Raw genomic sequence first — 15,634 nt, forward strand, 5'->3', positions numbered from 1 at the left:
TTTATTTGAAATGCATAATCCTCAGCTTTATGTATTTAGTATTTATAAAATATAATTACTCTAAATCAATAATAATGACAGTATTTATTTAAAATACATAAAGTATATTGTTTGAATTGCATAATAATTATGTTACCTATACAAGATAAATGCCATAGGTAACATAATTACTATGCAGTTATCTAAAAAAAGTAAATGGGAATTTGTCATGTAATAAAATCACATAAATCTTAAAAGTTACGGTAAAATATTTCTGTGAGTGTAGGTATCTAAACTATAATTATGAAAACTAAAGTTTAATTGTTTTTATTTTCGAATTGCTAGCCATAGAAGCCAGTCTCTAGAGTCTAATTAGCATATGCATATTTACAAATCAAAAGTAAAATTTTAACTAAAACCTGTTGCATTCTGATGCATCTGCAGTTTTTATTGCTGAAGAATAACCAGTACCTTTAACAATGCAAAGCACACACAAACAATCATCATAATATTCTTCTCTGTCCCTTTTCTTCCTTTTTGTCCAGGCCACATTGGAGCGGACGCACCAAGCCCTGGAGGAGGAGAAGAGGAGAACCGTGGATCTCCTTTATTCCATATTTCCCGGCGATGTGGCGCAGAAGCTGTGGCAGGGTCAGCATGTGCCCGCTCGTAAGTTTGATGACGTCACCATGCTGTTCTCGGACATCGTTGGCTTTACGGCTGTGTGTGCCCAGTGCACACCTATGCAGGTCATCTCCATGCTGAACGAGCTGTACACTCGCTTCGACTACCAGTGTGGAATTCTGGACGTATATAAGGTCAGTACTCGGAACATTTCATACGCCATATTCATGAGTTATACCGTACAAGGAATTTAAAAGTGTATTTGTATTGAAACACACTCATAATCCTGCATATGCTGTACAATACATGCACGTATGTCTAAAGCATTGAACAAAGAATTCTGTAATCAGTGTAAAAACAGGTTATTTTGAACTGTAACAGTCGAGTGTGGTGCAAGAATTAGAAATGCTAATTTAGGCTTCTACACAAAGGAGAAGGTGGCAAACAGTTGGCACACAGAAAATAAGCAAAGGCAGTTTAAACCTCACTTATGTTCCTTTGTTTTGAAGGTTTGACAATGAAATCTACATTCTGGTGACACAATTATTAATCAACACTAAAGGTGTATTTTCAATAAAAAAAACTTTTTCTTCTTCTTCTCTATAGGCCTAAATGGGGCTGTATCTTAATTCAGGGGCTACAGCCTTCTCAGGCTCCATTTGTCAACTGCATACGCCATAGTGGCATGGCTTAGCATGTCTTATTTTGAAGGGTCTTTGGAATGCGACTGACGATTGCAGCTTTCTTTCTACAAAAGCGAAGGATGCAACAAGTGTATCCTTCATAGCTCAAACAATCCCATGAGTTTTTGCACAATTTTGGGCTTCATATATATACAATTATAAATAAGTAATATTTATAAGTAAAGTATAAATATTCATTGAAAAATGATGACTAAACTACGGGTTATGCCCGCTACACTAGTTTGTCAAATGAATCTGTCAAAGTTGCTAGGTGACACGGGGTAGGGGTGGGAAAAGCTAATGGAGCAACACTCCGTGGGCTAGACTGTCTGATTTCAGAATGGTAGGGTTGGTCTTGTCACCCCAAGTGAAGGAGTTCAAGTACCTTGGGGTCTTGTTCACGTGAGGGGATAATGGGGCATGAGATTGGCTGGAGAATCGGCGCAGCAGGGGCGGTATTGCATTTGAGCTACCGTACTGTTGTGACAAAAAGGAAGCTGAGCCAAAAGGCAAAGCTATTGGTCTACTGGTCAATCCAACTCTCACCTATGGTCATGAGGGTTGAGTCATGACCGAAAGAACGAGATTGCGGGTACACGCGGCCAAAATGGGCTTCCTTAGGAGGGTGGCTGGTGTCTCCCTTAGAGATGGGATGAGAAGCTTGGTCATCCGTGGGGAGCTCCGAGTAGAGCTACTCCTCCTTCTCGTTGAAAGGAGCCAGCTGAGGTGGTTTGGGCATCTGGTAAGGATGCCCCATGAGCGCCTCCCTAGGGAGGTGTTCCAGGCATGTCCATCTGGGAGGAGACCTACAGGAAGACCCAGGACTAGGTGGAGAGATTATATCTCCACACTGGCCTGGGAACGCCTTAGGATCCCCCAGTCAGAGGTGGTCAATGTGACCCGGGAAAGGGAAGTCTGGGGTCCCCTGATGGAGCTGTTGCGCCCATGACCCGTTCCCGGATAAGCGGTTGAAGATGAGTGATGAGTGGTTTGTGTCAGGCTCAGAAGGCCAGATCTTTGCGGTAAACGTCATGTAAGAAAGAAGCGTTAAAGGCAGGTGTATAGCATTTCAGCCATGGATAGCAACAACAACAAAAAATTAGAAATATTTTTTCGTTTTAAACAATCAGAGTGGTTTTTCCACTACAGAGTACAGAGTCTACGACATGTAATTAAATGCATCATGAAGGGGCACATATCATCATTGGCCTCCATCCCCGAGGATGATGGATTGTGTCTAGAAAAATGTATACCTTGACTGTATAAGCCAGTCCTTGAGTGGAGCATTCATTGCAGATGAAGACTTGTGTCGCTTGCTGTTGACATCTTGTTTTCCGTATATGTTGGGATAGGGGCACATATGTAAATGCACAACTGATTTGGAATTGCAGTTTTGATTTGGTAGCCTGTAGTGCTGGCTCACACCATGCCTTTATTAAGTTATGTTTATTATATTAGAAGTAGCTTGACAGCTTATCCAATCTGGGAGCTAACACACTTGCAGTTCAAATGGGCTTGTGCATCACTCAGCAAACATCATGTATTTCAGTGCTCTGATTGGTGAGAGGTCTAGTCAGTTCTGTTGAGAGGTATTTTGCTGTCCATCTGCTGCAATGTACCTTGGACCTAGAGTGTAAGCTGCCATGGTCCTCAACATTGAGGCACTTGCATGCTGCATTATATCTAGAAAAATGCACCACCTGGTCGAAAATGCTATAGACGGCGTCCCATCATAATGCAAGTGATGCGCTTCATAAGAGTCCCCCTCAGGAACCCACATCACCCAAGGATCCTAGGATAGTACCAGTGAAGAGGTGACGCTTTTGATCTTAGCGAGGTCAGCTTGTGACCACAGGATCCTTTGTTCAATTCTCTGTCAGACCAGAGGTTCACTAAGATGCAGTTGGGTAAAACCCTTAATCCTGAAGTTCCTGGGGTGCAGTTGAGTACCTTTGCACGACAGCATGCTGACATCACTGTGTGTGGTTGAATATAAGGCATCATTGTTCTGGACTTTCATCGTCTGCATCAGATGGAGGAACGCTATATAAATGCAGCCATTTACTATTTTTTTCTTTTTTTTACCAAAGACATCTAGTCATCACCTTAGGTCACTGATTACCATTCAAGTCTCAGAACCATACAGCAAGAGGGCAGGAAGCACCGAGACTTGGACCTTTGCTCTTTTGCAAACATTCTCCTTTTTTTGAAAGACCTTATTAAATATCATTTGTACATTATTGATGTGACTCACTGCTTGCTGTGGCAGGATGTTTGAAGATTTTAAGCAATCAAAACTACAGACTAGTGGGACACCAGAGGGAAATGCAACATGATTTCAGGGGATGGATAGAAAGACAGACAGACAGACAGACAGAGTGGGAAAGCTTAGTTGGACTTTATGCCTGCTCATTCTGGATGAAGTCACCTATAAAGGATTCACTGTTTTCCAGTAAGTGACAGATTTCCATGAATTTTAAGTCCCCGTTTCATGGTGTGTTTGAAGTCGTGTCTCTGTGTGTACAATGTCTCTATCTCTGTGTGTATACTGTGTGATTGTGTTGTGGAAAAAGTCACTGATTAATAGCCGGTCTGGGAGAGCTTAACAAAGATGTGTCAATATTTCCCATCTGACAGTGTGGCTTTTGAAACCGGGCCTAGTTACAGTCATCACTGCAGTCTGCCCTCCTTCCTATCTGTCTGTCTCAGCGGCTTTGTCTCTCCTCTTCACTTACACTCCGTCCAACGTTTCTCCGCTGCCGCCATAGAATCGCTTTTCCTCTACATCTCATTACTTCAGTTTCTGTGACAACAACACATCCTTGCACCTTCCTGAAAAAATGTACTTTCCTGCTGTATCTGTCAGAAATGTGTTGTCTCAGATGTCTGGAGAAATTGAAAAAGACAGAGAGGAAGGCAGCAAGATTGAGGAGTGGAAGAGCATGCATGCAAAAGAAAGAGCACGGAGAGGAGTGACATGGCGAGGAGATGGAGAGAGACACCCATTCTTGCCATCGTCATGGTTACTCTGTCTAAATGACCTAAATGTGTAAGCTTAAATGAGAGCAGTTTGCTTGTTAGTCTTTTCTTTGTCTGCTCTTTGCTATCTCGCATTTCTTTCATAAGAGCTGCTTCAGTTGTCTTCACGTCTATCTCCCTCCAACTAACGTTGTGGCAACGCATTCACAAAAGAGACATTTAAGATTTGTTTTATGCACACGCCTCATTCTGAATTTGGGTTTGGGGTGTAATTCTTTGAAAAGGGAACATTGCGGCTCAGTTGGTACAACAGCGTTTATGAATGTTGCACTTCAAGGCTGAAATCGACATATGCGTGAATGTCCAACACAGTGTGCACGTGCTGTGGTATCATTCTTTGAAGAGTCGTATGTTCAGTTAAACCCTTTTTTAACGCATGAGTTGGCAAATGATAATGGGTAGGGGTGTGTGCCTTTCCCACAGAAAATGACACAATACATATTTAGATACATGGTTTATGACACGATTCAGGAACAATACATTTTGGTGCAATACGATACAATCTAATACAATTCTTTGATTGATGTAGACTTTCATTCTCCATGATAAATTAGTCAAAAGTGGCATTACTTCCCTTCAAATACAAATTTCATGAAAACCCAGTGATCTTCTGCAAGTTTTTTCTACTGTGCTGCAGCACATTGGCCCTGCCTCTGCTTACATTTTGTTCACCACTAGGGGCAGCACCACATACTGTAGCAGAAAGCACAGCATAGAAGGAGCCCAGAAGAAGAAATCAGCTGCACCATAGTATAACATTCCTGTTCTGAACAGTTATGACAGTATTAACAAATTGTGAACTGAACAGGAAGTCCACATCTGCTATACTGCCTAACACTATCAGACATGTTGAGTTCGTTTTTATGTAGCAGGCAAGGGTTAAGTTAAACTTTTCCACGACCAGTCTTGCGAGAGCCTCGCGTTGAACTTTTCCGAGAGTTTGAATATGCTTAAGTAGCTGTAAAACAAGCTTTCCTCAAGTGATTTATAACGTTAAAATCAATCTGTTTCATTATGCATCTTGTTCTGGTTCATAGTGCATTTATCCCACATTCCTTTGCACTCGGAACATGAAAAAAATGAGCTTCTACCGTGCAATGGAATTCTAAGTCAGAAACTTGGACAAGATCCATGTCCACTGAATTCTTGATCTGATTTCATAGCAATATGTACAGTGAATAGTAATCAGAATTATGTTTCATTAATTTCTACTTGCCCTGCGAGAGACTGGCGTTGTGTTCAGGGTGTACCCCACCTCACGCCCTGTGACTGCTGGGATAGGCTCCAACCCCGCTGTGACCCTAAACTGGAGTATGTGAGTATAGAAAATGGATGGATGGATTAATTTCTACTTGAATGTAGTGTTTGATGGTGGGTTTATTTAGATGCAGTAAATGTATCTGACAGGTCCAGACTTGAGTTGTGGATCTTGATGTTGTTATAAGTTCAGCTGTGGGTCGCAAACACGTGGCAATCCCTGGCAATCCCCATCTCAGAAAGGCTCCGATGTCCCTACCCATACAAACGTATTCCTGAGCAGGTGCACTGGCATGCATTTAGACCAGCTCTCAGAAATACCAACTCAGACAGATCGACTTCTGATGTACAATGGAACACATCATTAGTGACAATAGATTCAAGGGTCCATAAATTGATGTACTTGTATCTATTACTTTAAAGCCACTTTTAAATTTGTATCAGTTAATTATTACATCACATAATAACGATCTACCTGCCTGTAGTATATAAGTCACAACAGTACTCCTTAAAGGCCCAGTCCCACTGGCGTTTAGGAATATTTGCGTATGAATTGCGCACAGAATTGGTTTATATTCGCTAAACAGCCGCAATATCCGTGAAACATGCTTGTATGAGTCAGCCGACACCCGCACACGTCCGCAATTATCCGCAGAGGCACGTTTTTCCATTGCCAGGATTTTTAAGCTGCACAAAATTTTGGTTGGGGATGACATCCGCCTTACATACGCAATACATACTCAATACATAATCTATGCACTGTATATCCGCCGTTATCCACTGATATCCGCAAATGACGGGGTATTGTGGCTTGGCAGCGGACTGGGACATGGGTGTAAAATGGATATATAGCGTGCCTATCATGTCCACATCATGGACTAAAATAAGTTGTAGTGAATGCATACAGATTGGCCACAAATAAAGCCTTTGTATTACGTCTGCTTTGCGGACAATTTGCGAATGTATAACAAACACTTCACATAAACCCAAAGTACTATATACAAGGGTAGGCTGAAAAGTTCTAAGGCGCACTATGATGCAGTTAATGCATTAACTGTATCATAGTTGTAAATGTGGCAGAAACCGACATACTTGCCAGTCATTGCCAGTCCAGCTGTGGAGACGTACAGATGTACGTAGCTATGGATCCCCAAAGATGGAGTGTGATAATTGCTGCCATCCAACAACATACCAATCAACTTGTCCAAGTCCAGCAAATGCTCCAGAGGCTGTGGTGTTGGTGTGAATAGTGATGCGGAAAGGCCCGAGTGCACTTCTTTCATGACCGCAATGCAGATGCCACGCATGCGCAATACAACCGCTGTTTCCGCAACGCGTGCACAATGCATTCTCAATACATCCGTTATACTGCCATGATAATCGCAATGCGCCCGATCCGTTTCCTCAATACATGTGTCATACATCCATGATTGTTCATCATATATTCGCTATACATTATTAATATATCCATAATTCATACTGAGAAATTTGTCATTTTTTGCCAATTTTGTTGCGGATGACAACGAACGCCCGAAATTTGTATACTCAATTCATGCGCAATTAATCCTCTCCCCAATGGGATCGGGCCTTTAGTAACAAAAATTCTTCATATGTCAGTTTTACCTGTCTGGGTTTGCAATTGTCCAGGACCAAAACTAAGATTCAGACTTTCAGTGACATTGTGGACTCGGCCATTAGACGTGTGTGGTGAAAGTGTTAAATTTGGAGAGATGTTGACTCATCTCTGTGACATTTCTGTCTCTGAGTCCTTGGCCTTTGAGATTGAGATGTTTGGGAAGAGCATATATGAAGTCATGAGGTTGCTTGGTGATGCTGATATCATTGCAAGAGAATGAAGGTCCATGTCTTTAGTATCCTGTTACTTCATGTATGGTCTTATCAAATCAAATCAAATCAATTTTATTTATATAGCGCCAAATCACAACAAACAGTCGCCCCAAGGTGCTTTATATTGTAAGGCAAAAGCCATACAATAATTACAGAAAAACACCAACAGTCAAAACGACCCCCTATGAGCAAGCACTTGGCGACAGTAGGAAGGAAAAACTCCCTTTTAACAGGAAGAAACCTCCAGCAGAACCAGGCTCAGGGAGGGGCAGTCTTCTGCTGGGACTGGTTGGGGCTGAGGGAGAGAACCAGGAAAAAGACATGCTGTGGAAGAGAGCAGAGATCAATCACTAATGATTAAATGCAGAGTGGTGCATACAGAGCAAAAAGAGGTGAATAAAAAGAAACACTCAGTGCATCATGGGAAATCCCCCAGCAGTCTAAGTCTATAGCAACATAACTAAGGGATGGTTCAGGGTCACCTGATTCAGCCCTAACTATAAGCTTTAGCAAAAAGGAAAGTTTTAAGCTTAATCTTAAAAGTAGAGAGGGTGTCTGTCTCCCTGATCTGAATTGGGAGCTGGTTCCACAGGAGAGGAGCCTGAAAGCTGAAGGCTCTGCCTCCCATTCTACTCTTACAAACCCTAGGAACTACAAGTAAGCCTGCAGTCTGAGAGCGAAGCACTCTATTGGGGTGATATGGTACTATGAGGTCCCTAAGATAAGATGGGAGCTGATTATTCAAAACCTTATAAGTAAGAAGAAGAATTTTAAATTCTATTCTAGAATTAACAGGAAGCCAATGAAGAGAGGCCAATATGGGTGAAATATGCTCTCTCCTTCTACTCCCCGTCAGTACTCTAGCTGCAGCATTTTGAATTAACTGAAGGCTTTTCAGGGAACTTTTAGGACAACCTGATAATAATGAATACAATAGTCCAGCCTAGAAGAAATAAATGCATGAATTAGCTTTTCAGCATCACTCTGAGACAAGACCTTTCTAATTTTAGAGATATTGCGCAAATGCAAAAAAGCAGTCCTACATATTTGCTTAATATGCGCATTAAAGGACATATCTTGATCAAAAATTACTCCAAGATTTCTCACAGTATTACTGGAGGTCACGGTAATGCCATCCAGAGTAAGGATCTGGTTAGACACCATGTTTCTAAGATTTGTGGGGCCAAGTACAATAACTTCAGTTTTATCTGAATTTAAAAGCAGGAAATTAGAGGTCATCCATGTCTTTATGTCTGAAAGACATTCCTGCAGTTTAGCTAATTGGTGTGTGTCCTCTGGGTTCATGGATAGATAAAGCTGGGTATCATCTGCGTAACAATGAAAATTTAAGCAATGCTTTCTAATAATACTGCCTAAGGGAAGCATGTATAAAGTGAATAAAATCGGTCCTAGCACAGAACCTTGTGGAACTCCATAATTAACCTTAGTCCGTGAAGAAGACTCCCCATTTACATGAACAAATTGTAATCTATTAGATAAATATGATTCAAACCACTGCAGCGCAGTGCCTTCAATACCTATGGCATGCTCTAATCTCTGTAATAAAATTTTATGGTCAACAGTATCAAAAGCTGCCTGAGGTCTAACAGGACGAGCACAGAGATGAGTCCACTGTCTGAGGGAATACAGTTATGTCTTCAATTTCTATGCCATATGTCAGAACAAGATCTAAATTGTGATTAAAGTGGTGGGTGGGCTCATTTACATTTTGAGTGAAGCCAAATGAGTCTAATAATAGATTAAATGCAGTGTTGAGGCTGTCATTCTCAGCATCTGTGTGGATGTTAAAATCACCCACTATAATTATCTTATCTGAGCTAAGCACTAAGTCAGTCAAAAGGTCTGAAAAATCACAAAGAAACTCACAGTAACGACTAGGTGGACGATAGATAATAACAAATAAAACTGGTTTTTGAGACTTCCAATTTGGATGGACAAGACTAAGAGTCAAGCTTTCAAATGAAATGAAAGCTTGACTCTTGATGTCTTACTGTATGAATGTGTGATTTGAATGCTAACTACTGATCTAAGATGACAACTGGATGTCTTTGATACTGTGTCTCTTTGGAGGATCCTTTGGTACTGCTGGAATAACTGTGTCAAAGAAAGGGCTGCTTGGGGAGACTGAGGAGTTGAATATTACTTTATGCATCCTTTATAATTATCATGACATCATAAAAGAAAGAATATTTAGGTTGCCAGTGGGTTCTTTCTTAGTCCTTGTGTGGTTCCACTACTGAATTTCATGAAGATCAGTCATTCAAACACATAAAGGTCCATGAAAACATAACCTTTGTGGTGAAATCAATTAAAATGTTGCTGGATTTGCTTCTATGCCATCAAAAAATAAATGGCACTGCAAAATTGAAAGTCTGCACTATTGAACCGTGTTCAGCACTGCTGTCTTTGTGGTAGAGCTCGAGCTTAATGCCAATAGAATTGACTGACCAATATTGATCAGTGGTTGTTCCATGTAGCACGTTCCATAATAGCCAATGGTTCCACAGCACAAAAAGTCATAAAAACATACATACTATATGTGGACTTGGTAAATTACAGTGCAGTGTCACATTTTCTGGATACATTTAGAATAAAATGATGCATGTGGTGGAGATCAGAAAGGTCTGGAAAAACCTGTTTTCATGAAATGTTCTCTAACAGAGACCCAGTAAAAGCCAATGACTACTTTTTTACACACCAAGTGTTTTCTCTTTTTTTGTCCTTCTTCCATAACTGTCTGTGAGCATCTCATAGTATTGAACAGCCAGTGTTCACAATGGTGGATGTTAGTTGAGGATTTAAGGAGTTTCTGTGTCAGTATTTTAAGGTTTGTTCAATTTTCAGTTGATATTTAAAACTCATTTTCATGGTGTTCTCACAAATTCCAATGTCAAGTAGCCTTTCCATAGGTTAGGCATTTATGCTTCAACCTGCATTATGAAGCGTTAACCTTTTTTTCCAGAGCCTAATTGTCCATTTCTCACTGGAAAATTCTGCATAATTCTTTCTGACATTCTGATGCTGTAGGTCATCTGAAACAAAGTTAAAATCGTGCCTGTTGTTCAATTTGTTTCAAATTAATGTTCACTTTTTGAACTGATTTTATTCAAACTTCCACCTGTCTCAAGATCAGGAGTAGGACTTCTTCACCCTCAAGGGTATTGACTCAGCCTGGTTCCTTCTTCCGTGATCAAATTTTTGTGAGCTTTCTGACTTGTGACTTGAGCCATATCCTGACTTATAACACCAAAATGTACTATTTTACATCTAGATATTTTGTTAGAAGTATTGAGGATATACGTAAATAAGTAATTAAGTAAATAAATTCATACTGTAAATTGTAGTTCAGACCAAAACCAGAAATCCCACCATGAAATTATCCAAATTGCTCAAATTATATATATATATATGTGTGTGTGTGTGTGTGTGTGTGTGTGTGTGTGTGTGTGTGTGTGTGTGTGTGTGTAAAACCTGACCAACAAATTGCATAGTAACACAGTTACATAGTTACATATTTACAGTGTGATAATAACGTTCTTGAAATAGACTTTATACAAGCTGCACCTTTCATACAAGAATTCAGTGTACAAATACAAATTAAAATTGCAAAGTAGAATGCATTTTCATGCAAAACACATCAATTACAAACAAATTACAAACCATGTCCGATTACAATAAAAATCTGGCACAGATCTTTTATTTTATTCGTGGAACAAGAACAACATGTGGCCCAAAAGATTATGTAACATTTGACATTTTGAACAGGTCTAATGTCCATCTAATTTGGTCTAAAACAGTTATGGTAATATCAGTACAGATGCCAGTTGATTCATTTATTTTTAGCCAGCAGACCAGCTGTCTGGTTTCTTTTCTTTCTGTTCAAACACACAAACAAAAAATCATTTGCACTTCAAAATATGTTATTAATACGAGTGCATTCTTCAGTTTGTGCAGAATCTGTTTGAAAAAAAGATGCCTCATTATTAATTTACATTAATCATGTGTATTAAGTTGAAAATTGCCTTACAACTATTTTTGCAATAATGAGATCTTTTTGATTGTGGATTCTACATCATGATGTGCATGGAAAAACCGCACTATTGCTGTGAATTACAGTGCAGTTTGAAATGTGTCACGAATGATCGAGCAACTTAATGCAAATCTGGTCTCTGTAATTGGAGTACTGAGATTTATAAAGGTTTAACTGAATGTGGATGATTTGAGTTTAGTGGGAGAGAAACAGACAAACACACAGATATCAATGTTCCTACATTGTAATAAAGGAGTCATTTAATTTATGTGTAAAAAATGTTTGCATTTATTTTATTGGTGGCACATAGGACAGCCAGTTGGAAAATATAATGTAGAAACAGTCATTTGTGCATATGGTACATAAATAAATAAATAAATCAACAAACAAAGCCTTGAACCTAAATCTGTTCTACATTCATGAATTTCACTTATACGAGGGCTGTCAATAAAGTAACGGTCCTTTTTATTTTTTTCAAAAAACTATATGGATTTCATTCATATGTTTTTATGTCAGACATGCTTGAACCCTCGTGCGCATGCGTGAGTTTTTCCACGCCTGTCGGTGACGTCATTCGCCTGTGAGCACTCCTTGTGGGAGGAGTCGTCCAGCCCCTCGTCGGAATTCCTTTGTCTGAGAAGTTGCTGAGAGACTGGCACGTTGTTTGATCAAAATTTTTTCTAAACCTGTGAGACACATCGAAGTGGACACGGTTCGAAAAATTAAGCTGGTTTTCAGTGAAAATTTTAACGGCTGATGAGAGATTTTGAGGTGATTCTGTCGCTTTAAGGACTTCCCACGGTGCGAGACGTCGCTCAGTGCTCTCAGCCGCCGTCGTCAGCCTGTTCAAGCTGAAAACCTCCACATTTCAGGCTCTATTGATCCAGGGCGTCGTGAGAGAACAGAGAAGTTTCAGAAGAAGTCGGTTTCAGCATTTTATCCGGATATTCCACTGTTAAACGATTTTTTTCTTAATGAAAGACGTGCGGACGGGTCCGCGCGTCGGGACGCAGCCGCCGCAACGCTCCGCCACAGGAAAAACACCTCTGTTGAAAGCCTTAAGGACAAGTTGGAACATGTCCTGCCTGTTAAACAATTTCTCATATACTCACTCCACTGAAAGCCATCAAAAGCCGCCTGGATTTTACAAATGGTTATCAACACGGAGGTGTTTTTCCTGTGACGCCGCACCGCGTCGGCTGCGTCCCGACGCGCGGACCCGTCCGCACGTCTTTCATTAAAAAAATCTCCTTTAACAGTGGAATATCCGGATAAAATGCTGAAACCGACTTCTTCTGAAACTTCTCTGTTGTCTCACGACGTCCTGGATCAATAGAGCCTGAAATGTGGAGGTTTTCAGCTTGAACAGGCTGATGACGGTGGCTGAGAGCGCAGCGCGACGTCTCGCACGTGGGAAGTCCTTAAAGCGACAGAATCACCTCAAAATCTCTCATCAGCCGTTAAAATTTTCACTGAAAACCAGCTTAATTTTTCGAACCGTGTCCACTTCGATGTGTCTCACAGGTTTAGAAAAAATTTTGATCAAACAACGTGCCAGTCTCTCAGCAACTTCTCAGACAAAGGAATTCCGACGAGGGGCTGGACGACTCCTCCCACAAGGAGTGCTCACAGGCGAATGACGTCACCGACAGGCTTGGAAAAACTCACGCATGCGCACGAGGGTTCAAGCATGTCTGACGTAAAAACATATGAATGAAATCCATATAGTTTTTGAAAAAAATAAAAAGGACCGTTACTTCATTGACAGACCTCGTATAGATTTTTCTCCCTTCTTTTGTAATTCTTGCACAGATTGAGACAATAGGTGATGCCTACTGTGTGGCTGGGGGACTTCACAAGAAAGTTGACAGTCATGCCAAACCAATTGCACACATGGCTCTGAAGATGATGGAACTTTCTGAGGAGGTGCTGACACCAGATGGAAAACCTATCAAGGTGAGTTTTTATTGGTGTTAACAGCTAATGTGATTTTGTTGTAGTTGTAGTATTAAACATTGTTGCTTTCTCTGCAGTCACGCCTGCTTGTGGCCTAAGCAGACCTGCAGACACAGATGACTCTGGTGTTGTGGAGTATTGACAGTGTGGTGGCAAAGTGTTGTAGAGTGTCATCTCATGTTTTGCTGGTTTAAGTCATGTTCTCACATACATGATTGACCATGATTGTTCAGGAATAGACGCCTTCAAAGGTGTTGTGGTAAATCATGACAACATCCTGTCGGCTCACAAGACGACAATGATAATGACCTCATTAGAACGTTAGAAGATGATTCGTCATGACTGAACCAAGGACTACCATGATTTAGTAACACCATCAAGACTCTCCTAAGACTCTGTTCTGGTGCATTTCTACATAGTCTTGCTACAGTTGTCATTAAAATGCAAACCCACCTTGACACAAGTATCCAAGAATGCCCAGGATTGCCTTCAAGATGGCAACAAGACAAAGCAAGACTCCAGGATGACATCAAGAGGATTTTTAAAAGTCCACAACAGTTCATGGCACTTTTAACTGTTTAAAACTATTGTGGCAACTTTGACCATCATGGATTGCCAAGATTGCTCAAGACTCACCAAGACACCACCAGAACTATCCCCAGCACCCACAAAGAACTGGTCATCATAGTGGTGTCTTGGTCAGAAATCATGTATGTTGAAACGGGGCCTTAAACTTTATGCCCTATGCTTTAGTCCTGATTGCTCAGCTATAGGTGACCCTCCATAGAATTAGTGGTTTAGCAAGATGTCAGACTCAAAAAACAACTTTCAAGCACCCTACACATGATCATTTTTGATGAAGCTTAATAGGAAAAATGCCCTTCAACAGCAAGCAATCTGCTTTGATTGCTTGACTCTAATGACCTTCAATTAACCCCTTAACGCCCATCGTCGCATATATGCTACAATCTCTGACTCAAATATGCAACTTACCAAATTGACCTGTATGCCTGTTGTTGCAAATTTGCAACATACCATCATTATTATTAGAACATTATAACATAAAGTCATTACCAGAATACCCAATATTACTATCTAGTTTTTGTGCAGAAGTGAAATTAATAATCTCAACATCATTTACCATCTACTTAAAGGCAAAAACACACACAAAACATTTTTTTATATACAGCTATATAAATTCGGGCGTTAAGGGGTTAAGGATGATCAAAAACAGTCCTAAAAACAGTGCTTAAGATACGCTTATACCTGGTTGCAGGAGAGAGATAAGAAATAAGGATCACAAGGAGATCTGCTTGCAGGATCTCCAGTTAAGCCTGGTTCACACTGCAAGATAATTAGGCCCATATCAGACCCAATCTTCCCCTTCCGACAATCTTAAGGATGCCCCGACAATTGTGATGAAACTAAAGATAATCTTATCAGATATTCCTGCCGTGTGTGGTGTGTTAAGAGCGCTCTGATCTGCTCGGAGGGACGTCGGGAGCGCACCGATCGCAAATCAGGGATATTCAACATGTTGGATTGTCTTGGCCCGATATCGCAGTGTGTGTTGTGTCCTCCGACCACAAACGAGCATGCAGCCTACTGAATGTGATGTGTAGCCAATCAGAAAGCGAGGTGATGAACGCACGGAGCGGAAAATAAAATCAAAACAGCTGTTCTGACTTACCAGAAAGTCCGCTGGTTGCGCTGTCTCCACTCCTTTAAAGAACACCTTTTCTTTTTCTTTTTGTGTCATTTTTTCCCTCTGTTTTAAACAGTCCACAAACTATCGCCGTCTGTTTACTCTGAAGTCACATTTAATCTCGAGAGATTTTGTGAGATTTTCTGTCTGACCTGGGAATGTTCGTGTGTGAAATCTGTTCGTATGTGGTGGTGTTGTCCTTACCATGTGGCTGCACACCACACACTGTACGATGTACTGAACCTGTAGAGATCTATGATTTTTTTTTTTTATCTCCACGTGTGTGATCTCTCAGGTTTTGGAAACCTACAAATAATTTTCAAACCCTACCATGTCAACCAGGCTTTAGTCCCCAAGGCATTTCCATGAGATGATAGATGTGGTAAAGCACAGCCCCAGTACAAGCAAGACCTAATCTTATCTCCATTTATGTGTCCTAGTGGGGAGGCTTATTTTATTTCCCCATTTTCAATTTTTTGTTGTTGTTGTGTC

General features: G+C 40.6%; 1 protein-coding gene across 1 annotated transcript in view; it reads left to right on the plus strand.

The window, feature by feature from the left end:
• The window catches only part of gucy1a2 (guanylate cyclase 1, soluble, alpha 2), a 269,867-nt gene that overhangs the window by 215,146 nt on the left and 39,087 nt on the right, over window positions 1-15,634 (plus strand). Inside the window, exons 6-7 of the mRNA XM_034169417.1 lie at window positions 525-797; window positions 13,294-13,437. Of these exons, the coding sequence (XP_034025308.1) occupies window positions 525-797; window positions 13,294-13,437 (417 nt within the window). The remainder of the gene's footprint in view (window positions 1-524; window positions 798-13,293; window positions 13,438-15,634) is intronic.

Source organism: Thalassophryne amazonica, chromosome 4, assembly GCF_902500255.1.
Source record: "Thalassophryne amazonica chromosome 4, fThaAma1.1, whole genome shotgun sequence".
Taxonomy (NCBI): domain Eukaryota; kingdom Metazoa; phylum Chordata; class Actinopteri; order Batrachoidiformes; family Batrachoididae; genus Thalassophryne; species Thalassophryne amazonica.